This window comes from Mustela nivalis, assembly GCF_964662115.1.
Source record: "Mustela nivalis genome assembly, chromosome: 13".
Lineage (NCBI taxonomy): Eukaryota > Metazoa > Chordata > Mammalia > Carnivora > Mustelidae > Mustela > Mustela nivalis.
In genome coordinates, this window is record NC_139032.1 from 92,586,709 (window position 1) to 92,612,201 (window position 25,493).

A 25,493-nucleotide genomic window follows, 5' to 3' on the forward strand; every position below is an offset into this window, starting at 1 on the left:
ACAGTGTGGGAGCGGGCGGGGTGACTCCCCTTCCCTCTGCAGCCTGAGGCAGGGGTAGTTTTTGGTGCCTGGCTCCTCCCCCTGGGCCAGGCCTGTCTGCTGGGGGAGAGGTGGCTCTTCCCAGGTCCCTGTCTGACTGTGGGACCTGTGGAGGGAGCATCCCAAAGCGTATGGGGTGAGAGTCCAAGCTCCTAGTTGGGGTCTTCAGTCCCTTTTCTTCCTTCCTGCCCACAGTTTTAGCTTGGAACCTTTCATCCTTCCAGTTCTCAGAATTTAGAAGTTTTCTGACCATTCCTGTTCTGAGTTCTGCAGAGCCATGTTCTTCTCTGCCTGGAGTTACTCTCACTGGTGTCTCTGTGCAGGCTCTGGTGATGTTTCTCCCGGACACCAGCCCGCAGTTGCTGGCATGGCGGCCTTCCATAGTTCCGGTCTGTGTGACTCACCCCCTAGGGCCCCCAACTCTATATAGCCTGTCAGCTGGTCACGGGGACCCTGCCAGGGCTGGTGGCCCTCGCGTCTGGGGTTCACGTCTGGGTCTCTGAAGGCCCCCCCATCCGTTCCCAGCGTGCCAGCTCCCCTGTTTCCTGTCCTGTCTTTGTTCTGCTGTGACAGTAGTGGCTTCTCCATTTCACGTCTCCTGGCGAGTCCCAGCCTAGTCCTGAGGGTCCCTGTGAAGGTTCGAATCCAGCATCTCGGGAGGAAGCTCCCAAGGGCAGAATCCTGCCTCTGGTGATCCTGCTTCCCTTGTCGGACACCCCGGGCACCTCCCACATCCTGACCCCAGCTCCCCTCCCATTGCTGGCAGGATCTTAGGGCTCCTTAGTTGGGTGCAGACCAGACCGGCTGGCTTCCGCTGGACTCCACCCAGCAAGGACCTCACGGGGAAGAGGGGAAGAGGTTTCTGAGTTATGATCTCAGGGGAGGAGGCCACACGTCTCCCTCAGGAGAGGAGGGGCGGATGCGGCCGAGTCCGCAGGCTCAGAAGGGTTAGACGAGTCCGGGTGTCCAGCTTCTGGGGCATCTGCATCCTAAGTGTGGGGCCGCTGGCTTCCCCCCCAGGCTACTGACCATGGCTGCAGCTAACGGTCCTTGAGGTCTGGCTGTCCTGAGTCCTCAGGCTTGGGCTCTTTCCAGCCCCCCTGCAGAGGATGAGACGGTCTGTGTAAGTGACCGGAGGCCCCACCTGGCAGTCAGTGGCTGCTCCTGGCCCCCGGGTGCTCCTTAGAGTGAGTGTGCTCGGCAGCAGCCGGGCCCAACCCAGACCCCAGGCCCCATCTGAGGGCCCACGTTCCCAGACTCCTCCCAGCAGGGGTTCTCTGGGTGGAGTTGGCACACGGGAAAGCTGTTGGGCTTCAGCACTGGATAGGATGGGAAGGGCGCAGTCGGCTGGCCATGGAGCTGCTGGCTGGGGTTGTGTGCTGACCGCACTCCCCGCGGCTGGGCGGCAAGTCCTTGACTGCTCAGCTCCACGTGCATCACACCCCTTCACCCTAGCCTTTCGGGACTGGGCAGCCTCAGGCAGCTGCCCCCCATTGCCCCAGAGGTCCTACAGCCTGTACAGCCGGGGGAGAGACTGCCCGGCAGTCTCTCCTCATCAGCAGACAGGCTGCCAGCAGCACCTGGGAAAGCCTAGCCCACTCCTGACCCAGGAGGGTTGGGCCGAGGCTGACTCTGGTGAAGGACAGCAGCGGCTGGGAGAGAGAGAGACCCGTGTCAGCCACGAGAGCAGGACCCCAGGAAGCCAGGCTCAGAAGCCGGGTCAGTGGGGTTAAATGCCCGGAGAGATTCAAGGAGGTGTCCCATCCACCAGAGGACAGATTGCTGTAGGAGAAAATCAACAAGAAAGGCCCCTGGAAGTGAGAAACGTTGTTGCTGACAAAACCTGAGTAAGTAAGCTGGAAGGAGAAAGTAGTGGAAATCTGCCAGAATACGGAGCAAAAAACGAAACGGGCGGCAGAAAGACACCAGAACAGCAAACCAAGGGCCCCATGCCTGTGTTTAGGGGACCCTTGTGTGCTGGGAGACACCTGCAGATCTTCTTAGAATGCAGACTCTGACTACTCTGGGGTTCTGACCTGCCCGCATCTCCCCAGGGGTGCTACTGCTGCTGGCCCAACAGGCTGTACGTCGAAGCCAAAAGCAAAATCTTTTTAAAAAGAAATTATTTATTTCACACACAGCGAGAGAGAGCACACAAGCAGGGGGAGTAGGAGAAGGAGAACCAGGCTTCTCGCCAAGCAGGGAGCCTGGTGTGGGGCTCGATCCCAGGACTCTGGGATCATGACCAGAGTGGAAGGCAGATGCTTAACCACGGAGCCACCCAGGCGCCTCTGAAATGGACACATTCTTAAAAAGATACAAATTTCCAAAACTTCTATCTGATGCAAGAAGAAACAGAAAATATGAGTATGTCTGTAAGGAAACTGGAGTAGTGACTTGAAAACCTTCCTCTGTTCTCCATCCGCCCACCCAGAAAGTCTAGCCTTGTACTGGTGAATCATACCAAAAATTTAAAGAACAATTAACCCGAATTCTTCACAAACTTTTTCAGAAAATAGTAATCAAGGAAACACTCCCCAGTTCATTCTATGAGGCCAGCATTAACCTGATACCAAAACGAGACAAAGATATCATAAGAAGCTACAAACTGATGTCTATAATATAATTCAAAAATTCTTTACAAAACATTAGCAAACAATTCAGCAACATATAAAAAGGATTGCACGTTGTGACCAAGTAGGATTTATCCCAGGAATGTAAGGTTGGTTTAACATCCAAAAGTTAATGTTATATACTATATTAGTAAAATTAGGTACAAAACTACCCTGTCATCTCAATAGATGCAGAAAAAGCATTTTGAGGGGCACCTGGGTGGTCCAATGGGTTAAGCGTCTGCCTTCAGCTCAGGTCATGATCTCAGGGTCCTGGGATCAAGGCCTGAGTCAGACTCTCTGCTCAGCGGGGAGCCTGCTTCCCCCTCTCTCTCTGCCTGCCTCTCTGCCTACTTGTGATCTCTGTCTGTCAAATAAATAAATAAAATCTTAAAAAAAAAAATTTGACACGACCCAACACCCATTCATAAGGATTCCTTCAGCTTCCTCCAGCTTCCAACACCCACAGCTCACATCGCACTTAACAGTGAAAGACAAAATGCTTCCCTTGGAAAAGTGGGAACAAGGCAAGGAGCTTTTGTCTAGTTCACCCGGGCAAGGAAAGAAAGGCCTCCAGACCGGAGAGGAAGGAGAGCAGCCTGCTAATCGCCAGCGCGGCCCTGGGGGAGGTGCTCAGGCGCTGCGGCACTGCTGAGTGAGTGAGTGGGTTTGGAAAGATCCATGCTCCAAAGTCCATTTTATTTCTATATATTAGCAGTGAACTAGGCCAGAAACAAAATTAAGGAAGCAATTCCATTCATAATTTCATCAAAGAGAATAAATATTTAAAGAATCAATTTAACAAAATAAGTGCAAAACCTGTGCATTAAAATCTACAAAACGTTGCTGAGTAAATGGACCCGAAGGCTCGGTACCGTGAAGCTCGTTTCCCAGAAGTTAATCTCTAAAGTCAGTGCGGTCTTTATCAGGTCGTAGCAGAAACTGACGTGTGTATCTTTTTTTCTTTTTTTTAAAGATTTTATTTATTTATTTGACAGACAGAGATCACAAGCAGGCAGAGAGGCAGGCAGAGAGAGAGGGGGAAGCAGGCTCCCTGCTGAGCAGAGAGCCCGATGCGGGACTCGATCCCAGGACCCTGAGATCATGACCTGAGCCGAAGGCAGAGGCTTAACCTACTGAGCCCCCCAGGCATCCCGCCTGTCTGCCTTTAAAACATCAGGTGGCCTGGGCCACCTATGGGGGACTCAGTCTGTTGAGTCTGGCTCTTGGTTTCAGCTTGGGTCTGATGTCGGGTCCTGAGGTGGAGCCCCACACGCAGCAGGGGTCGGCGGGAGACTCTCCCTCTGTCCTTGCCCCCCGCTCGCTCTCTCTCTCTCTCAAATACATACATATTAGAAAGAAGGAAAGAAGACAGACAGGAAGGGAGGCAGGCAGGCAGGGAGGAAATCAACAGGCCTGAGTGAAAAGGTTATTTCTAGAACCTCGATTCTGGAGCACTGATCCGTGTGTCCGTGCCCAGACCACAGTGTCCTCACGACACAGCTTCACTAAGTTTTGAAATCCACTATGGTGAGGCTTCTAACAACATTCTTTTCCAAGTTTGTTTTGGGTCCTTTGTAGTCACATACAAATTTTTAAAAAAGATTTTATTTATTTATTTGACAGAGAGAGATCACAAGTAGGCAGAGAGGGGGTGGGGGGAGCAGGGTCCCCACCTAGCAGAGAGCCCGATGTGGGGCTCGATCCCAGGAGCCTGAGACCATGACCTGAGCTGAAGGCAGACGCTTAACCCACTGAGCCACCAGGTGCCCCTTTACCAAAATGTTTAAAACTCCTGCACTTTGAAGATGATGCTAAGACATGAAAACACAAGAGGCTTGCAGAAAATACTTGCAAAACATGTATCTAATACAAGACTTATCCAGAATGTGTGAAGAGCTCCTACAGCTCAGTACTAAGAAGAAAATTAACCCAGTTCAGATGGGCAACAGGCCTGAATGGACGCCTCCCGAGAAAACCCACGTGAGGCCAGCAAGTGTGTGAGAAGGCTCACTGGCCTGAGGGACCCGGGAGACCTAATCAGAACCCCAGTGAGCCACGTTCACGTTTATTAGAACACTCGCCCCACACAGAGAACTATCGAGGGCACACAGTTCCCACTAGTCTCTATAGGACAGTCACCAGGAAAAACCATATTATGGACCAGAAGACAAGTCTCCGTGTGTGTGTGCTCTGGCCACGCTGAAATTACAGCAAAAATCAATACCAGGAAAATGTCCAAATATTTGAAAATGAAATGACGGGCTCCCACATACGCAGTAAATCGAAGAAGAACTCGCGAGGGAAACCGTGTCTCACTGAAGGGAAAGACAAACAGCCCTTCCGAATCTGGAGACTCTAGCAGTGCTTAGTGGAAACTATAAAAATATTAAAGTCTTGATTCTTACTTCAGAGGACCTGTGGGCCTGCCCCTTTCCATTCTCAGTCAGCGGTACCACCGCGGACAAGGACCTCGTGGCCCACCTGCCTCGCTCCACGTCCGTCACCCGCTGGCTGTCACCGGCCCAGGGGTGATCCCGGAATGTACTGGCTGGTCGCTAGTTCTCCACATAGCAGCCAAGGGATCCTTTCTAAAAAACAAGCTGAGGGGCGCCTGGGGGGCTCCGTGGGTTAAGCTTCTGCCTTCGGCGCAGGTCATGATCCCAGGGTCCTGGGATCGAGCCCCGCATCGGGCTCCCTGCTCAGCGGGGAGCCTGCTTCCCCCCCACCCCGCCTGCCTCTCTGCCTGCTTGTGATCTGTCAAATAAATAACATCTTTAAAAAAAAAACAAGACTGAATTGTGTTACTCTCCTGATCTAATCTCTCCAATGGCGTCTCAGCTCACTGAAAGTAAGGCTGAAGGCTTCCTCATGGCCTACTCGGTCCCGCAGGATCTGGCCGATCACCTCTCTGGCTTCCCCCCGACCGGTGTCCCCCACTCCCGCTGCCACATTTCCACCCCAGAACCTTTGCACTTGCCATTCCCAGGAACACTTTCCTCAGACGGCTGCCTGGCCTCCATCCCCTCTTCATTCAGATGTCTCCTCAGACGTCTTTTAGGGGAGGAGGAACCTAGAGAAACAACCGCTATTGACTAGTCATCTGTTGCTGCATAACAAGTTATCCGAAAACTTGGCATCTGAAACTACAATAAACATTCATTGTTCGTCACAGTTTCTGTGGTCAGGAATTCTCGAGCAGCTGGACAGGGTAGTTCAGGCTCAAGGTCTCCCGTGACATGACCACCAGCAAGTTAACCAGGACCGTGGTCATGTGAACGCTCGGCAGGGGCCGGAGGGCCTTTGGAGTCTCCAAGTCGGGGCTGGCCATGGGCAGGAGGCTCCTGGCGTGGGTTGCGCTGCTCGCTGGCCTCTCCCAGGACTGCCCACTCTCCTCCCGGCATGCCGGTCGGCTGGCCTGCCCCGGGGCAGACAGCCAGAGACAGCGCCAGACGGACGCTCCCCTTTCTAACCCTAACCTCGGACGCCACACACCATCCCTCTGCCACATTCCATTCAGTAGGAAAGTCGCCAAGTCCAGTCCATAGTCAAGGGGAGAAGCATCGGGCCCCCTTGAGGGGACGCCTATCAGCGCGATCACAGATGTGAAAACCGGCACATGGCACCATCACTCTGACCTCGCAGTCTGATTCCTCCTCCTCCTGCTGCATCTCAGGGCCTAAGGTACCTGCTAAGTCCTCCACTGTGGTACCCCCAGCCCTTGGGGCAGTGCCCAGAATGTAGCAGCCGCTCAGCAAACATCTGCCGCGTGGACTGAATGCTCGGTCTTGTCCACAGTGGGGTCTGTGGGGGACTTTGTGATGTTGGGAAGGTGGCCTTTGGGGAAAGTGGGACTTGGCGAGTCTGAGGGGACGGGAACAGGGACAGGAGGGACCTTGTGGTACCGGAGGCAGGCAGTAGAACCAGGTGGGTCAAGGTGGGCGAGGGGGAATCAGCACGAGAGCAAACAAGCTAGCATCACTGGTGTCTGAAGCAGGACTCTGAAGGGCCTCAGGCCTCCGCGATCCGGGCACAGAGAGCCTGACGCCGCCCGGTCCACGTCTGACGATCGGTCCTGTTTCCCCAGTCCTGATGTGGAGGCAGGCCTTCGCCGCAGGTGAACACCAGAGGCAGGCTCGTCCTCTGGGCCTTGGGCTGGCCATGGCCACGGGGCCTGCAAAGCTTCTGCACCTACCCCTGGTGCCATCGTCCTCCTCTTGGACGGGTCGCCGCTTGGCAGAGTGTGTCCACAAGTGGCTCTTGACCCCAGTTCTCAGAGCGGCAGCGGCAGAGAGGATGGAGTTCCAGCTTTCGATCCAGCCAGAATCCCAGGCAAGAACCTTGAGTGGTCTGCTTGGGTTTTGGGACGACCCCTCAGCCAGCCTGCCAATCGACTGAGGCTTAGGAGGACTGGGCCTGTGACTGACAGTGCCTTCTGGAGCTGGGTGGGGGGCTGGCAGTGGGGTGCAGCTCCCTCCACAGGAGCACCTCCCCAGGGGAAGGCCTGGAGGACACCCGGGCCTCCCTCTCCACCCAGGCCGGTGGCACCGCCCCAGGCCCCTGAGTCCTCCCGACAGAATTGGCTAAAGTGGATTCAGAGGGGTCCAAGTCCAGGCAGGTTCATCTGTTAAATCAGGGCACAGCAAGGCCCAGGCCCTCTATGGCTGCACCCCTCCCTTGGGAGAAGGCCACAGAGTAAAATGGAGGGCAGGTCCCAGGAGAGACACACTCAGGGGAGGGGGCCGAGGTCTGGCGGGGAGTCACAGCCTCCCTCCACTATCCCTGAATGCTTGGAAGGTGCACCTGGGGCTCAGGACAAAAGCAAGAGCATCGGCCACCTAGGGGAGGTGGTGGTGTGCTGGCTAACTCACCCTCAGAATAAGCGCTGGTTTGCAGGCTTTGATGATTTCCTGGGTGTAACTGCTTCCGCCATAGCCAGCCTGAATCTCCCAGCCTGTGAAAATCAGCTCTCGGAGCTCTGAATATTTAGAAACGGCCTCTCCAGGGCTTGCAGGAGCTGCTGCAGCACCCACCTAGCAAATGGAGGGGGATGGGGGGGCAGGCTTTCGGGCTGCAGCCCCTGCTGAATTCTTTCCCTCCCAAGTGTTCTGGAGCTGTCTGGGCCACACGGAGCTGGCGGCCAGTCTTCCTTCACCCACACAGCCTCCAAGCTCTGACCGGACACAGGCCACAGGCCACAGAAGTTTGGAGACCAGACACAGACCCTGTAGAGTGAGGCTGGCTCTGGGCTCCCAAGCACCCACCAACAGATCCTTCTGTGAGCCCACGGGGGAGTAAGCGTGTCTAAGATTGGTGCTGCTTCCACGGTGGACCTCAATCCTGGAGGAGGGTGGGGGGCCATGACAGGCTGTGGATCAGTTAGCCCCGCAGCAGTGATTCCCTCACATTGAGAGAGAAGGGGTTGAGAAAGGGAGCATCCCAAGAGCCAAGCCCCTGCCTCTCAGAACCAGGGATGTCCCTGGGTGTCTGTGTTTGACTCGGGGAAGGGGGGGCGTCAGCCTGCTGGTGAGAACCACAGGGAGGCAGGGAAGGGTGTCTCCCCTCTCTACTGCTCAGAACATCACTTTGGTGTGGGGATGGCCCTGCTTTATCCTTACCAGGGGCTTTTGCAGTTGGGTTTGCAGAATCCTCAGTTGCTATTGGAAACAGTGATGTCACTAGCAGGGGCGGAGCTTCAGCCATCCTTTGAGTTAGGGAAGTGAAGCACTCTCCGGGGGTGTAGGGACAAAGAATTAGGATCCTGACGGTGAGAGCGACGAGGGAGGTTCTGGAAAGGGGCAAGAGGAGTGGGGGCTGGAGTGAATGAGGAGAGGGCGGTGGGGAAAGAGTAGAAGCAGGGGTATGGGACATCTACCCTGGCACACACCTCACCAGAACAAGCGCTTTCTGATGTCTAACCTTGGTCGTATCCACTACAAACACAACTCCCTCTGGCCTTGGCTTCTCCATAACGGATTTGGGTCCAGACCCCCAGACTCTCCTGGAAGACCCAGGTCAACGTGGGAGGCAGCCACTGTCACCCTTTCTATTTTTTTCAACCCTCGGGGGGGGGGGTCCAAATCCCATGGCCAGGCAGATGGGGTTTCTCCCTCATTTTTGAGCCTTTGGAGAGGGGAGTCTCACAGTCCCTCCCCCAGAGGCATGGCTTAGGGCCTCTCCACACCCCCAGGTCTCTGGCCAGCAGAATCAGGCCCCGAAATATCGTTGACTATGCGTGAAGACTCGTGCACACGCGTGTACACACACACACACACAAACTGCCAGGACACATTTGGTCATGTTAAAAGACATGCCAGGCAGCTGCAGTGACACGAGCCCCACGAACCTCTGTGAACTCATCTCCCTGCGGCCCACGGTCCAGCGACCCCTCCAAACACACCTGCGCGCACACGCACGCTCGCGCCCAGCCCCTCCCCCCCCCCCCCCCCCCCCGCGCTCTCGTAAATGCTCGCACCAACGCAGGCGCACACTCTGGCGCGGGAGGCGCCCCTCCGTATTGGGAAGCGGGGGCGGCGGGCGGAGCAGGAGACGCCGGCCCCGCTCGCGGCTCCGCAGCTGCCGCGGTCGCCGCAGCGCCGGGACCAGGACCAGGACCAGGACCAGGACCAGGACCAGCACCAGCGAAGCCTGCGGAGGAGCCGCCGACTGCGGCGTCCTGCCCGCGCCGGGCGCCTGGAGCCGCACCGGGACCCGCTTCAGCACCGCGGACAGCGGCAGCCGCTCCGCCCGGCGTGGGACCCACCGCGCGCGGCCCCGAGCCCCGCGGCCGTCGGCTCCGGGGCCCTCTTCCCTCCCGCAGACCCCGGGGCACTGCGGCTCCGCGGGAAGACGTGGCGTCGTCCCCAGCCCGCGGGACCGGGCGCGCGCAGGACGGCCGGGACACCCCGCTGGGGATGCGCCGAGGGCCCCGTGTCCGCGCTGCCCAGAGCTAGGGCCCTCCCCGGAGCCCATGTGCACCATGCGACTGCTGACACTCGCCCTGCTCTTCTCCTGCTCCTTTGCCCGCGCCGCCTGCGACCCCAAGATCGTCAACATTGGAGCTGTGCTGAGCACGCGGAAGCACGAGCAGATGTTCCGTGAGGCCGTGAACCAGGCCAACAAGCGGCATGGCTCCTGGAAGATCCAGCTCAATGCCACCTCTGTCACCCACAAGCCCAACGCCATCCAGATGGCCCTGTCGGTGTGCGAGGACCTCATCTCCAGCCAGGTGCCCACCACCCCCCACCGGGGCTCCCCCGCAACCCGCAACCCGCTATGCGCAGCTCTTACCCCTCCCCCCACACCTTCCCACCTTCCTCCCTCCTCCCCCTCCGTCCCTCCCCCTGTCCCAGTTTCATCCCACCCCTTCCTAGCCCTCTTAGGAGAGGACCCCTATGCCAGCTGGCTCCTGCTGGAAACGGCTGGTCTCGCTAGCAGCCAAACACCAGTCCCCCATCTTGCTCCCCGCCTGCCCCCCACTGGTCACCTGCTATGCTGGTCAGTCTTCACAAGGTTCCAGGGCTCCAGGACTCCAGTCGAGCCCTGTGTGCAGACGTGAGGCAAGAATTTCGTGGTTTGTTTCATCACTGTGTCCGTGAGGGGTGGGTTGGTCCAGGGCTTATGGGCAGAAGTGCTCTCCCAGCCACAAGCACGCACTGCGCGCACGTCTTTAAGCAGGATGGGGCCTGGGGCCATCTTTGTCTCCGAGCGTCTAGACCTCATTCCCTTCCTCTCTCCCCTTCCCCCACCCATGGGTTTCACTGAGATGGGAAATGGCCCAGGTGTTGAGGCAGGGTGTTCTGGAGGGTGGGAGTGGGGACTGTGCTTGTGGGAGGCGTCAGGGCACAGCGTGGGAGCCGCTGACAGCCAGCGCTGCGGGGGAGGACATGAGTCTGAGGATTTTGCCTCGGAGCTGTCCGCCCCTGTGCCGTGCTGCCTGCTGAATCCCAGTGAATCCACGGGAGCACTGCAATGCAGCCTTTATGTAAGCGCCGGGCTGACGCTGGGCCGAATGAATGCTCACCTGACACACCCCACATCTGTGGGCATCGGCGGGCAGGCACACTCACATGTGCACACATTCACACCTGTGCTCGTGCACACAGACGCCTAGACTTGCACTAGCACACACTCACGTACCTTGGCATCACAGTTGACTGCCCATGCTCACTCACACCCACCTGCCCAACACACAGGCACACCCACAGACACCCACCGACACCCACGAACACCCACAACACCCACGGACACCACGACACACGCGGACACGCACGACACCCACAGACACCCATGCTCCAGGGCCACACAGTGCTCAGCACACCCAGGTGCACGTGCTCACATACGGGCGCCATCATGCACATGCATGCACACACACACGGACATGTTGAGTGTACGTTTACACACACGTGTAGTCCAGCACACACCTGTGAACACCTGCCTGGGCAGACACTCACGCACAGACCAGGCACTTTTGGGGGCAGACTGGAGGTGAGGGCCGGGGCGGAAGAGCCAGTCCAGACAGCTCCCGCGGCAGAGGCGAGGGGCTGAGCTTTCTCAGGGACCTCCCCCTCCCCACCTCGCAAGCTACCTCCCTGCTCCCAGCCCTGAGCAGTCGAGATAGGACTGGGGGAAGCCTTTGTGGCCAGCAGCTTAAGTCACGTGTCCCATCGGGAATGAGGGAGAGACGTGAAGAAGTGGAGTTAGAGAACCCAGGTAGAGCCCTTTTTGGGGACCCCTCCTCCCTCTCTCAGTTACACTGTCTGTGAGCATTGTTCCCTCAGAGAACAGCCAGTGCCAGGAGCAAAGGTGAGGGCAGCAGTTGCCCATCCGTGAGCTCAGCCGAAGGGCAAGGGCGCTGCTAGTGTGGCGATATAGGGAGAGGTAGGCCCTGGGGCCGCAACGGGAAGGCGGAGTCGGGACAGACACGGGTCCTTCTAATGTGAGGCTGGCAGAAAACTGCCAAGCCCTCGGCTCCACGCCACCCCCCTTCCCCTGCCTTGGAGGACTGAGCCACTGGCTTTAAATCTGCCCGCAGGAGCTGGCCGTGGCCTGGGCAGGAAGGCTAGGCTGCAACCCCCACCCCGGCAACTCCCTTCCCTTCCTTGAGGATGTAGTCGGAGCTCAAAGTCAGGACTGGGTCTTGTTCAAACCAGGCTGAGCTCAGCCGGGCCCTGGAAGAACCTGCAAAAGGACCGAGGGCTCTGTGGCTCCTCGCCCGGCTTCTCCTGACAGAGCGCAGTCTGCAGTATTAGATGGAGACGTTCCGGGGCAGCTCTCCGTTTTGGGAGCCCTGGCCTCTGCACCTAGGAGGAGGGACAGTGCGTGGCGTGGTGAGCTGGTCAGCATGCGGCAGGACCAACCACTCCGGCCACCCCATGGGGCGACGTGCAGCTCTAGGGACATCCCAAGAACAATCTTTGTCCTTCCTCTCAAGGTCTGAATACACACCCCAAGGCAGTCCCTCCAGTGAAAGGGGGTGAAGGCAGGCCCCCCAGGGAAAGTACAGGGAGGTCCATCATTCCCTTGTGTGTCCTGTCTGCTCCCTGGAGTCTTGCTCTGCCTCTGCCTCAGCCGTCAGTTGTCCTCCTCTCTGAGGGTGGTTACAGGGTCTTGTCCCCTTGCCGGGGGCACGTGCCCCTTGGGCAGCACATACGCACACACGAGGCCCCTGGACTTCCCCAGCCTGGCCTGCTGAGTTCAGCCTCCACTGCTCCTGGACAGCCAGCTCCAGGGCGGTGCCCCTCCCACCTTCACCCCCACCTCGAGCTGACCCTGTCCCCTGTGTCCACAGGTCTACGCCATCCTAGTTAGCCACCCACCTACCCCCAACGACCACTTCACTCCCACCCCCGTCTCCTACACAGCCGGCTTCTACCGCATCCCCGTCCTGGGGCTGACCACCCGTATGTCCATCTACTCAGACAAGGTAAGCCTGACCACTCAGTGGGGACCCAGCTGGCTCTGTTCCTGTGTTCAGACCCAGTGGCTGAGTGCTGCCGCCCAGGGCCACCGGCAACTGCCCTGGGGAGGGGGGCAGGGTGGAGGCACGAATGTGCTCAGACCGCGGGCTCTGGGCTCGAGGAGCAGCAGGAGGAGATGAGAGCTCACGCACTCACGCATGTTCACACACTCACACGCACACACGGAGCCGAAGACACACACACACTGATGCGCATTCTCCTAGCAGGAGAACTCGGACTCCCACAGACGCACAACTAAAAACACACCCCTACCGCCACACTAAGCCCGCGTGCACACACACACACACACACACCCTACAGTGACACTAATGTGTTCATCCTCCCATACTCATGTTCCACACACACACACACACACACACACACACTCATCAGCACAGTCATGCACTTGCACTTACGCCCACACACGGACACAAACTCACTCTGGCAGGTGACAAGCACCAATAACGAGCCCTCAGAAGCAGCAGAGGTCCCCACAGACGGGTGGATTTTGGAGAGCTGGAGGAAAAGCCTGGCAGGGCTGCACCACACAGCCATGAGGGTGTGGGTCCCAGCCCTTCCCGCCGCAGGGCTCATGTGGAAGAGATGTCCACATGGGTGCAGGGTGACAGAGGATGCCGTTCGTGGCAGGAGAGGCTAGTCTGGGGTCTGCAGGTCCCGGGGCGGCCAGCATCACCACTCAGCAGCATATAGGACACTTGTGGTCCCCGGGGGGAATGGGGGTCTGGCTGGAGCCGTCCAGCCCTGAAGCAGCAGCTGGAAGAGTCGAGGTCACCGAGTTGGTATCCCATAGAGGCGGGGAACTCGCTCTAGGTCACACAGCTCTCCCACAGCGTCTGCCCATGATCTGGGCACAAGAGCTGGGGAAGCCAAGAGCCACCAAGAGGCTGGGAGGGCCCCACAGCCTCCTCCAGACTTTGGGCTCCCTCCCTGCAGACAGATGAGGAAGGATGAGACGAGGCGCCACGTGCTGGGGGCCTCCCGGTCTCCCATCCTCTCCAGGAGCTCACAGTTCTAGATAAAGCTTCCTAAGGCATGGAGGTCATCCCAGCCGGGGCCAGGGAGGTCTGGGGAGGTCAAGGATGGGTCTGTCCACAGGCCAGGGAAAGTGAGGCCAGAGCCAGAGCTTCTCCAGGAGGCCCCCAGGGGAAGAGGCCGGTTGGAGGCTGGAGCAGCAGCCCCTTCCTGAGGCTCTGGAAGACCCAGCATGTAGCTGAGGCATCCAAACTGTTCCAGACAAGTGGGGGATCCTGTCCTGTGCCCTCCAACCTCCTTAGTTCTCTGGCACCAGACCCCTCATATGCAAGAGGAAGGAACTGTGCTCTGCCCAGGAAAGCGGCTGGGAGGAGGCGCCCTGTGCCAGGGCAGAACCGTAGCCCAGATTCAGATTGCGGTCCAAGTCGCTGGTCCAGCGTGAGGTCAAACCTAATGACCTAACCTCACAAGTCCGCCCTGGCCCCACTCATGGTCCCAATCCACTGCCAGTCTGTGCCCAGCGCACAGACCGTGAAGGCCTGGGTCAGAGCCAGCCCAGCACCACGACTACAACCCCCTTGCTGCCACACTGACAAGTGGGTGAGGGCTGGAGGCAAAGGGACCACAGATCAGCATGGGACTCCCGTTCCTGGGTACACATGGAGGAGGGAGCCTGCGGCGCGCCCCTGTCCCGCAGTGCCCTGGGCTGGCCCTTACAGGGACATAGAGTAGGGCAGGGTCAGCGGACAACCACCTCTGGACTTGCAGACAAGAAGTAGTTAGCCCCAAATCAAGACTTCTGGCAAACACTACGGTTCTGCGGATTTGGGAAGGCGCCCCTTGAAGCCCCAGTGGGGATCTCTGAGAGGGGGAGGCCACCAGGGAGCAGGGGAGCTCATCCCGGGGACAGTCCTGGGGACAGTCCCGTCCGGAGCCGCGGGGAGCTGCCGTTTCAGACCGGAGGGCGTGGGGGGAGGCAGCAGTGGGGGCGGGGTCCCTGACTCTGACAGGTGTCCAGGGTGCTGTGAGGGTAGAGCTAGGAGGAGGCAGGGTGCCCTGGGTGTGGGGTCTGCTCGGTGGGGAGAGCGCCCCCCCCCGCGCGCCCCCGTCCCCGCAGAGCCCCTCAGCCCCGCCCCCTGTCCCCGCAGAGCATCCACCTGAGCTTCCTCCGCACCGTGCCGCCCTACTCCCACCAGTCCAGCGTGTGGTTCGAGATGATGCGCGTGTACAGCTGGAACCACGTCATCCTCCTGGTCAGCGACGACCACGAGGGCAGGGCCGCGCAGAAGCGCCTGGAGACGCTGCTGGAGGAGCGCGAGTCCAAGGTGAGCCCGGGCGGCGGGCGGGCGGCGCGGCAGGAGCCGCCGAGGCGCCCGGCGGCAGGAGCAGGAGCCGCCGGCCTGTGTCTGTGGCCCGTGTGTGACACCCTCTCTTTCCATCGTGCATGGTCAGCACCACCACGTCTGGCGAGCGCCCGCCCCGGCCTGTTCTCGGCTCATTTCACTCGCTTTGCCATTAGTCCGAATCTCCTTCGTGTCAGTCCCTGCGGGGCGAGGGCAGGACCACCTGGAGCTCCGCAAACACCCCACCCCGCCCGCCGCCGCACCCCTCTGCACGGGGCTGCGGGACCCGCCCCGCACCCCGCCCCGGCCCCGCCCACGTCCGCCCCGCCCCGCCCACGCCCGCCCCCATCCCCCACGCAGTACCTCCCCCCCGCCGGCGCCGCCCCGTGTGGCCCCGCCCCCTCCCCGCCCCTCTCCCCTTTCCCCCGCCCCCCCAGCCCCACTGGCCTTGGGGCCGCCACAATCGTGCGTCGTGCCCCTCCCCCAAAGGAGCCCGTACTCTCCCTCCCCGCACTCCACGACCTCCCCTCCCCGGCCACCCTCCCCCCTCAGCCGCCCATTGTCCTCACCAGAGCTCATCCACCGACACCTGCCGCCCCCTCCCCTCGGCCTGGGCTCTGCCCCCTTCAGGCCTCCACTCCCCCCACTGAGCCCCGAGGCTGTCGCCCCCTCCCCTCGTGAGGCTGGGCTCCCTCCCGGCTCTGGATACACTCAGCAACAGCCCCAGCCCGGTCCCCACTCTGGGGGAGCGCAGAGGGAGCACAGGGGCAATTTATGGGGGGGGTCCAGGTGACCCCCGGCCCCTTCCGTGCCCGCCCCCATGGCCCGCTTGAGGAGGCCCAGGGTCCCGCCTTCACGTAGGCCGGAGCCCTGAGCCCTCAACCCCAGGGCCACGGCCCTCAGTTAGGACGGGGAAGAGCGGGGGGAGGCCTAGGCTGCGGCGGGCGGGGAGGCCAGACCGAGGGGCTGGCGGGGAGCATGTTCTGTCCCTGAAGTCAGAGCTGGCTTCAACCAACTTAGTGCCCACCCCAGGCCCCCATAGGCCCCTGAAGGGAGTCGAGGGCACCGGCTTGGGTGGGTGAAGCCAGAGGGCAGACTCAGAGGGTCCTGGGGGGGCCCCCGTGGGCGGAGATTGTCTGAGTCTAAGAGGGAGGGCTGACTACCAGTGCCAAGGGCCCTCATACCTCCCAAGACAGCATCTCCCAGTGCCTGGCAGGCCGAGGCCCCTCCTGGCAGGCCCACCGGAGGCTGCACACGCTCACTCACACGCTTACCAGCCATGTCCGTGCTCCCCCACCCATGTGCACTCACGCTTGCAGGGATGTGCTATTCCCAAGACGACCCTCCCACGTCACACCCTCCCCAGCCAGAGACTGCACCTGGACGAGCCCACGGGCCTGGAGCCCACGGACACACTCAGCCACCAACTCACACATGGGCCCACCCATGCCCCGGCTCACACATGCACACACACACACACACACACGTGCCTGCACACATGCTCGCACACCTGTATCCCCATGTACATGCGCACCTACATACTTGCACACACATGCCTACACATGTGCCCATACACCTGCTTGCACACGTGTCCTCAATGCACACATGTGCCTACACACGTGCTCTCACACACGTCTTCACACACATGCTTGCATACACCCACACACGTGCCTGCACACATGCTGCCACATGTGCCTGCCCACACATGCACACGCACACGAGTGTGCCCTGGCCCTCATCTCCCCACCAAAAACCTTGTGTAGACTTTCACACAGATGCCCACAGATGCACACCACCCTGTGCGCACAGGTGCACACACACAACCCTGTCACACTCACTCTCGCGTGCACACGTGGGCCGACAGATGTACCCATGCCCGTCAGTGAGAACAGGCACCTGGGCCTCTAGGGGGAGACAAGGGAGGAGGGACCCAGGGGACAGGGCGTGAGGGAGGCACTGTCACCCCCATGCAGGACTGCCCGGGGCGGGCCTGGTACTGCGGGGACTGCAGGGCAGGTGCATGGCAGGGGCTGGGGGGGGGCACGTGGGGCCCCAGAGGGACTCGTTGGTATTGGGACAGACAGGGTGCCCTTCCTCCCAAGTGTGACCTTTTCTGAGAGCACAGCTCCGCAGCCGGGAGCCCCAGCGGCCCGGACCCCCCATCCCCAGTGCCCCGGCCCCCAGCCCTGCCCGGGCCGCGGTGTTTGCGAGCTCCAGGTACGTGCCCGTCTGCACACGCGCCGAGGAGGTGGTGTGGTTGCTTTAGCGCCGTCATTTTCAACCGTTTATAATCTTCTTCTGTGTCTGCATATTTTCTCTGTGCACATTATTCATCAGAGTAAAAAAAGGAACTATGAAAACCTCGACCAACTGTCCTATGACAACAAGCGCGGACCCAAGGTATATATGCATGGACGTGCACGCCACCCACCGACTAGGGAGCCCTGGCCTCCGGCGCCTCGGCCACGGGGCCGCTGTCGGCCCGTCTGCGCCGCGCCGCGGGCCGGAGCCTTGAGGAGAGCGAGGTCGTGAGGCAGGCAGCCGCAGGCAGGACAGGGCAGGAGCAGGCCGCCTGGGTGCCCGCGGCCCGCCCACCGCGGCCTCAGCCCGGGCCTGCCCCGAGAAGCAGGCACGGCCGGCCGCAGGAAGAGCCGCTCTCCGGGAAGTGCATGCGAATCTCCGGGACCCCCAGGGCTTCCTCCAGGAACCCAGGAGGGCACCCGCCCACCCAGCCGCCCGCCTGCCCCTGTCGGTCCAGCTGCTCCCGCAGGGGCCTGCAGGGTCGGCCCGAGAGGACCTCCCGTGGTTTTGGAAAAGTCGGCCCTATCTCTGCTCCCGGTTGCATTCCAAAACTCTTTTCTGTTTCCTGTCCGCTGCACGCATCCTCTGAGTCTCGGCCCACCTCCGCTTGCATGCTCAGTGCACAAGTGAGGACAGGAGAGCTGGAGTGAGTGCAGGAGAGCGAGCAGGCCGAAGAAGGACAGCACGCGAGGCCAGGCCAGGCCAGGCAGGAGCCGGGCAGGCAGGTGCACAGTGCAGGTGACAGGTGCGGGCCGCGGTGGCCCTAGCTAAGCTGTCTCTGGGCTCCTAGCAGCCACAGCCGCCTCTCGCCCCTGAGGCCCTGGGCCCTGCCCCGGCCGCCTGCTAACACTCCCGCTCACACCGCAGGCGGAGAAGGTGCTGCAGTTCGACCCGGGGACCAAGAACGTGACGGCCCTGCTGATGGAGGCACGGGAGCTGGAGGCCCGGGTCATCATCCTCTCCGCCAGGTGAGGCTGGGCCCCGCCCCCTACTTCACCCAGGCCCGGCCCTGGCCTGGGGCACTGTGGGGCTGATGCTGAGTTTCAGCTTCCCGAGTGCCATGGCCGAGGAGAGCCGCCCCACGCCCCTCCCCCCACGGACACCTGGAGACCCCGTGGATGCAATGCCCTCCCCGTGTCCGCCCGTCCTCCTCCCGGTCACTCTGAGATGGAAGATGGACGAGTCCCTGCTCTCCAAATGCAAACATGGTCCAGAGGGAGAGAGAGGACACCGCTGGGCTCAGAGGCAAACGCCGGGGAAGGGACATGTGGGTGCGCAGGTGAACCCAGGGGAGGCCACAGCAGGGAGAGAGCCAGAGTGCTAGGACGGAAGGATTGGAGCGGCTGGAGTGGGCAGTAGGAAAAGGGAACCGGTTAGGGACCTGTGGAAACCAGGCTGCAGCCAGCCAGGACCTGACCCCCAGGTTGACCTTGGAAATGAGACCCCAGCAAAAGTCTCTCTGTAAATGGCTAAGCTCCCCCTGGGAAGGGGACATCCAGGCCCCTGGACTAGAAAAAGGAAGAGCCAGGAGGGCCCACAGGGACACACCACAGTCTGCCCTTTCCCAGAAGTGCCCCTAGACTCCCAACAGAGTGGAGAGAAAAATGGGGTCACCCGGCCCAGAGGAGTGTTCCCCAAATGCTGCTGTCTGCCAGGCCACAAGGAGGAAGCAGTCCTCTGAGTCGCAGCAGGTGTCCGTGCGGACATTCAGTCAACAAACCCGTGACACAGAGCCCGGTGCCCCGCCTCCTGGTGCTGGGGTGGGGGGCGAGCCCCGAAGGCTCTGTGGGCTAGACGGCGGCGAGCTCTGTGCTTACCACGGCTGGGAGCTCATCCCGTCGGCCCCTGGCGGACCTGGGCTCCTGCCAACCACCCGACCCTGGGCACTGGGGGGAGGACTCTGAGAAAGGTGTAGGGACAGGCCCAGGCAAGGTCAGGGGGCTGCCCCCTCCCTCCCAGGGCAAGCCCTGCCCAGAAGGAGCCCACAGGGAGAGCCCTAGCAGATCTTCCCGTTTGATTTCCCAATTGGCTTCTACCCCCTCATTCATCATGGGGCTTGAGAGAGTTTCAGGGGATTTGGTGGGATCAAAGGATGGGCGGGTGAGCGGACCAGCAGACAGACAGATGGGCAAACGGATGGTCAGCTGACTACCAGCATGCCCCTTCAACCAGGACAGAGTGACCCGAGGAACTCATGCCAAACATAGATGTCCAGCCATTGGGCGCTTTATGAAGGGTGAGGTCACGTTGAACTAGACCCACTCAGCCCTCCCCTTATCAGCGAAGTGGCCACCAGGACACGGCCGGAAAGCCACGGGCAACAGCCATCTGCAGACTGCCTGCTGCGCCCAGGTCCCAGCAGAGGGCTGGCCACTTTCTCGGCTGTTTTTCTTGCTCTGTAGCGTCCCATGCCTCACTGCCAAGCCCCCGAGTGCCTCACTGCCCCCCGAGGCCTGCCGTGCGTTGCCGGCCCCCAGGCTCAAGGACAGCTTTGGCAGGGGTGGATCCAGCGAAAAGTTCCGTCTGGGGCAGGCCACGTGGTCCTGTCTGCCAGCTGCACACACGGAAACACACACGTGGACTCTGTCTGCACCACGTAAACGAATGCACAGAGCACACACGCATCACATGCACATGGCACACATGCATGACACATACCTCACATGCACACACACGAACATGACACATGCACACACATCACATGCACACACAAACATGACACATGTGCACACATGCATCACACGCACATGGTACACACACATCACACGCACATGACACACGCATCACACGCACACAGCAATACCTCACATGCACACACGCGACATGACACACATCACGTGCACACACAAACATGACACGCGTGCACACGCGCATCACATGCACATGACACACATGTGCGGCACATACCTCACATGCATACACACATGAACATGACACACGCACACGCATCACATGCACACATATGCACACACACAAACATGACACACGTGCACACGTGCATCACATGTACACGGCACACACACATCACATGCACACGGCACACACGCATGGCACATACCTCACATGCACACACACGAACACAACACACGCACGCACATCACATGCACACACAAACATGACACACGTGCACACACGCATCACATGCACATGGTACACACATCACACGCACATGACACACGCATCACACGCACACAGCACATACCTCACATGCACACACATGAACATGGCACACGTACACACATCACATGCACACACATGCACACACAAACACGACGCACGTGCACATATGTATCACATGCACACGCACACGACACATGCATCACATGCACATACATGCACACAAACACGACACACGTGCACACACATATCACATGCACACGACACACATGAACACACGCCTAAATGAACCTGTGTGCACGTGCCCAGAGGCACACAGCACACTCACACACACACTGCTTGTGTACACACCCACACACGTGCAAACACTATGTACACACCATGCACAATACATGTCAGGCGTCCACACACGTACACATTGTACCGTACATATATGCACACGAGATATTCACACGCATGCACACACACACTATCCGTGCGCATAGAGGCACAACACGGCATATACCACACACACTTCTACACAGACCAGTGCACACTTCTACACACGTGCACATGCCACACGCATATGTACATGCACGGTGCACTGTGTGGTCACGCATACATACACATGCCACATGTGCGCCACACTGTGTGCACACACCTGCCCCACACGTGTACTGACACTGTCAACAAGGCCGAGCACACACACCAGCCGCACAGCTGCCAAGGCCCCTCTCACGTCCACATGAGGCCGCTCCCTGGATGTTAAGACTGGAAGGGACCCCTCCCCTCACAGTTGGCTCCTGGGAATAGAGGTGACAGAGGGCCCTGGGCTGCCCACATTCCCAGGTCCCCAGGAGCCAGGGAGGCTAGCGGGCAGCATGCGCAGGTCTCCTTGGCCCTGGTGCTCCCCTGACACATTGGCTCTGCTTTCGTGAGGCCGTTGAGAGCACATTCTGGAGAGACCTCACAAGCCAGTCCTAATTTTTGAGCAATTTTCTACGGAGGGCAGAGAGTTCATCTCTCAAAGTTCATTCTTACCTTCCGGAGATTGTCTTTTCTGGGACTGATTGCTTCCCTCAGACTGATGGGATGATCAGGGTTTTGCCTACAACTTTTTACTAGTGATCGCGATTCACACAGACACAAGCCCAGGCATGCGCCCAGTCCGCTCAGCCAGATGTTGCAGACTTGAAGGTGTCGTGCAGACGGGCTTCTCTGCCAGCTCCAGTGGGCTGCCTGTGCCCTTGCAGACACAGCGCTGGCTTCGCTGGGCCTCCAGGCTGGAGGCTGTCCTTGGTCACGGGGGTGGTGCCGCCCGGGGCACCTCTCTGTGTGTGGCTTACATCTGACAGGAGCATGTCATGTAGATGGAGCACGGAAGGTCTGCATTTCCTCGCTGGCTAACCCTTGAGAAAATTGGGAGCAGACCCCTTAGGGAGTCTAGAGCTGCCTCAGTTTCCAGGGTCAGTCATTGTGAAAATAACCCAGCACTCAGACGGTCTGCCCAACCCCTCTGGGCCCTGCAGTAGCAAATGTCAGCTGTGTTCTAGGCCCATCTGGGGCTGGGTCCAGACTGGCAGAGAAGGGAGGGTAGGAGCAGGGGCAGGAACCCCAGGGGCCCCCATAGCTCCACCAGACCCAGGATGCTTGTCCTGATGTCCCGACGAGAGCCTACGAGGACCAGGTGCACAGGGAATCACCTGTAAGAACACCCCGAGAGCTCAGGATCACATTTGCCTCCAAAGCCAGGCCCCACCCTGCATCCTGCTGGCACCTGGCTCTGGGCAGCCTCCTGAGCGGGGGCAGTGGCTCTCGCTGCCCTGGGGGAGGGCAGTTCTCGGCACGGGGTCCCACCCCCATCGGATGAACGTGGAGCATGCCTGGCCCCTTGTCCGGCATGTGTGGGGGAGCCCGAGGGCGCACAGCTTGTCCAGGAGGGCGCAGGAGCACGGATTCTGGGGTGGCTGTGCACACACAGACGCACAGGGAGAGCACTGTTCCCGCTGCATGGGGACGTCACGGTAAATATGAGAGTCTGTAAAGTGCTCAGAGCAGGGCCTGGCAGCTGGTGACCGATGGGCAATCTGCAATGACTCCTGACCCTGCTCCCCAAGGCAGGAGACCAGCAAGAGAGGCTAGAAACTCTGGGGGTCTGGGCCCCACTCCCCTCCCCCTCCCCTTCCCGCTGTTGTGGGCGGGGAAGGGGGGTCTCCGGCCCAGGTGTGGGCTGGCGAGGCAGGCTGGTACCGGTCCCTCTGCACCATCACTGGACGCAGGGAGGGCTGGAGGTGGCGGTGGTGCTGGGCCTGTCACCTCTGCAGTGTCTCCAGGCCTATTTCCAGGCAAGGGCATAGCTGGGGGAGGGGCTGGGGGGGCGCCCAGACTCCAGAAGAGAACGTGCGAACTGAGAGCAGCCCCAGGCCCGGTGGGGAAAGGCTAGAGTCCTGGCCCGTCACCCCGCTCTGCCCCACAGCGAGGACGATGCTGCCACCGTGTACCGCGCAGCCGCGATGCTGAACATGACGGGCTCCGGGTACGTGTGGCTGGTGGGGGAGCGCGAGATCTCAGGGAACGCTCTGCGCTACGCCCCGGACGGTGAGTGCGGGGCCTCTCCGGGTCCGGGTGGGCCGGGCGTCCCCGCGGACTCTAAGCCCACCGCCCCGGCCCCAGGCATCATCGGACTGCAGCTCATCAACGGCAAGAACGAGTCCGCACACATTAGCGACGCGGTGGGCGTGGTGGCCCAGGCAGTGCACGAGCTGCTGGAGAAGGAGAACATCACCGACCCGCCCCGCGGCTGCGTGGGCAACACCAACATCTGGAAGACCGGGCCGCTCTTCAAGAGGTGGGCGGGGCCTCTCCTGGGTGGGCGGGGCCTCTCCTGGGTGGGCGGGGCCTCTCCGGAGGCGGGCCGGTGGTCCCGCTGCCGACACCCCACGGAGGCAGTCCTCTTTTTTTTTTTTTTTTTTAAAGATTTTATTTATTTATTTGACAGAGACCACAAGTAGGCAGAGAGGCAGGCAGAGAGGCAGGAGGAAGCAGGCTCCCTGCTGAGCAGAGAGCCCGATGCAGGGCTCCATCCCAGGACCCTGAGACCATGACCCGAGCCAAAGACAGAGGCTTTAACCCACTGAGCCCCCCAGGCACCCGGGTCGTCTTCCTCACTTCCCTCCTCTTCCCCCAACTCTCTTCCACCCCCGCCTCCACTGTGCTAATCGCCCGCCTCATTCCGACTCTGACATGAACGCCTGGGAGGTCAGTGCGGTCGCGGCTGCCTCCACTGCTCCCGGCCCCGCCTTTTAACTCTGCGGCCAAACCTGCGACCCACCCCGGCTGACAACCCTTGGGAGGAAGCTCCTGCTCCAGGGGGGGACAGGGGGCTTCCAAGGGCCCAGCAGATCAGACAAAGGAGGCCCCCAGGATGGAACCCAAGCCTGTAGAGAGCCAGGGTTGGCCAGATGCCCAAGTGGATGGCCACAGGGGGCAGGAATTAACTCGCAGTGTCCTGGACACTATGCTGCTCTGCCCATCACCAGACGCCGCCGCCACCACCACCACCACCGGCTGCAAACACTGAGCAGCACGTGCAGAACACAGTTCTGAGCCCCACGACAGGAGCACACATGCCACCGCAGGTCTCTGCAGCATGTGATGTGTGCACAGACTCAGAGGCGTGTGGCACACACACAAGACGGGACCTCAGCCCTTCCTCCCCCATTTGCTGGTGAACAGGCTACTGGCTCCTACCTGAGCTTACGCCTCCTCATTTGAGAAGCAAGGGTGGCTGCTGGGAGGGAACGTCCCACCCTGCAGAAAGCCCTCCAGTAGGGTCTGGCGCTCAGGAGTCGCTGGGCGACCATAGCTGTGTTATCCATCGGTGCTGACAGCCGGGCATGCCGCCCACCAGATGCCCAGCATGAGGGTCTGACGCCTGCTGATCTTTTCTTCTTGGGATTGAGGCAGAAGAAGGGGCTCGGGCTCGGAAGGCCAGGGAGAGGAGCTTTGCTGATAAGTCTGCCCACGCCGTCCCCCTGCAGAGTGCTGATGTCTTCCAAGTATGCTGACGGGGTGACCGGCCGAGTGGAGTTCAACGAGGATGGGGACCGGAAGTTCGCTAACTACAGCATCATGAACCTGCAGAACCGCAAGCTGGTGCAAGTGGGCGTCTACAATGGCACCCACGTAGGTGGGGGTCATGAGGGGGTGGGGGCTGGGGCCTTAGGGTCCTGGGGCCAAGACCCCTGCGCGGCCACCCTCCATCTCATACTCCCACCCCCAGGTCATCCCCAACGACAGGAAGATCATCTGGCCGGGTGGAGAGACAGAGAAGCCCCGAGGGTACCAGATGTCCACCAGGCTGAAGGTGGGCAGTCTGCCGCTCTGTGCCAGGGTCCACAGCCCGACTCTCCAGCCAGCTCCTCGGGCCCAGAGGAGGGGACCGTCAGGCCAGCGACAGTGACTGAAGGAAGTGGGGAATGGCAGGCACCTGGCTGCGGTCGCCCACACCCGGCACCACAGAGGAACAGGGAGGAGAGGGAGGAGAGAGCCCCACGGGTTCTCCACTTAAGTCGGGGAGGCCTGTGGGACGGGCTCTCCTGGGGAGGCGCTGGTGGGGACAGAGGCCACGCGGTGGCTCTTCAGTGGACTCTGGCTCCCGCACTCTCCGTCCTGAGTCCTGGGTCTTGAGATGCTACTTCCGTGCCCCTCATCACTCTTCTGGGTGGCTCTCATCACCTGGGTCCCAGGCTTCACAGCCTCCCGTTGTGACCCAGTCGAACTGTCCTTTTGACCCTGTCCCCCACTGCCTGGCCATTCCCCATAGCAGGCTGTTCCCTCCTTGGCTCTCTCCCTGGGCGTCTGGGAGCCCCTCTTTGGCTGCCTTTCCCCTCAAGATTTCCCTTCCTTGCTCCTGTGGCCTCATCCCTCCTCCACGGTCGTCCCCCGTTCATGGCAGGCAGAGTTGTCTTCTCTGAAGCAGGTGGATACTCCGTATTGAAAAGTCTGAGAGTAGGAGCCCAGTGATGGCCGGATGGGCCCGATCTGCCGGCCAGATGCAGATGGCTTTACACACACCAATTTTTTAAAACCACAAACATGTATTGCTTTTATGATAGAAAAACATTTTTTTAAAGAAAAACATGATGAAA

At 60.2% G+C, this 25,493-nt stretch overlaps 1 protein-coding gene and 1 long non-coding RNA gene across 10 annotated transcripts in view; one reads left to right on the plus strand and one right to left on the minus strand.

Annotated features, from left to right (window-relative positions):
• LOC309846852 lies at window positions 1-12,433 on the minus strand. 2 transcript variants are annotated; one of them, XR_014302151.1, is made up of 4 exons: window positions 10,138-12,433; window positions 8,270-8,439; window positions 7,523-7,684; window positions 1-1,139 (listed from the first exon to the last, which is right to left on the minus strand). It is a non-coding gene; the product is annotated as an uncharacterized lncRNA (long non-coding RNA). The 2 variants fall into 2 exon arrangements; XR_014302152.1 differs by lacking the exon at window positions 1-1,139 and having other exon boundaries at window positions 7,042-7,684.
• The window catches only part of GRIN1 (glutamate ionotropic receptor NMDA type subunit 1), a 24,573-nt gene continuing 8,232 nt past the window's right edge, over window positions 9,153-25,493 (plus strand). For 3 of the 8 annotated variants that reach the window (XM_082696414.1, XM_082696415.1, XM_082696417.1), the window contains exons 1-9: window positions 9,153-9,879; window positions 12,442-12,576; window positions 14,752-14,928; window positions 17,284-17,346; window positions 18,115-18,215; window positions 22,820-22,941; window positions 23,017-23,191; window positions 24,384-24,528; window positions 24,626-24,709. In XM_082696414.1, coding sequence (XP_082552540.1) covers window positions 9,622-9,879; window positions 12,442-12,576; window positions 14,752-14,928; window positions 17,284-17,346; window positions 18,115-18,215; window positions 22,820-22,941; window positions 23,017-23,191; window positions 24,384-24,528; window positions 24,626-24,709 — 1,260 coding nt within the window. In that variant the 5' untranslated portion in view covers window positions 9,153-9,621. The remainder of the gene's footprint in view (window positions 9,880-12,441; window positions 12,577-14,751; window positions 14,929-17,283; window positions 17,347-18,114; window positions 18,216-22,819; window positions 22,942-23,016; window positions 23,192-24,383; window positions 24,529-24,625; window positions 24,710-25,493) is intronic. The other 5 variants (XM_082696418.1, XM_082696420.1, XM_082696419.1 and 2 more) reach the window with 4 other exon arrangements.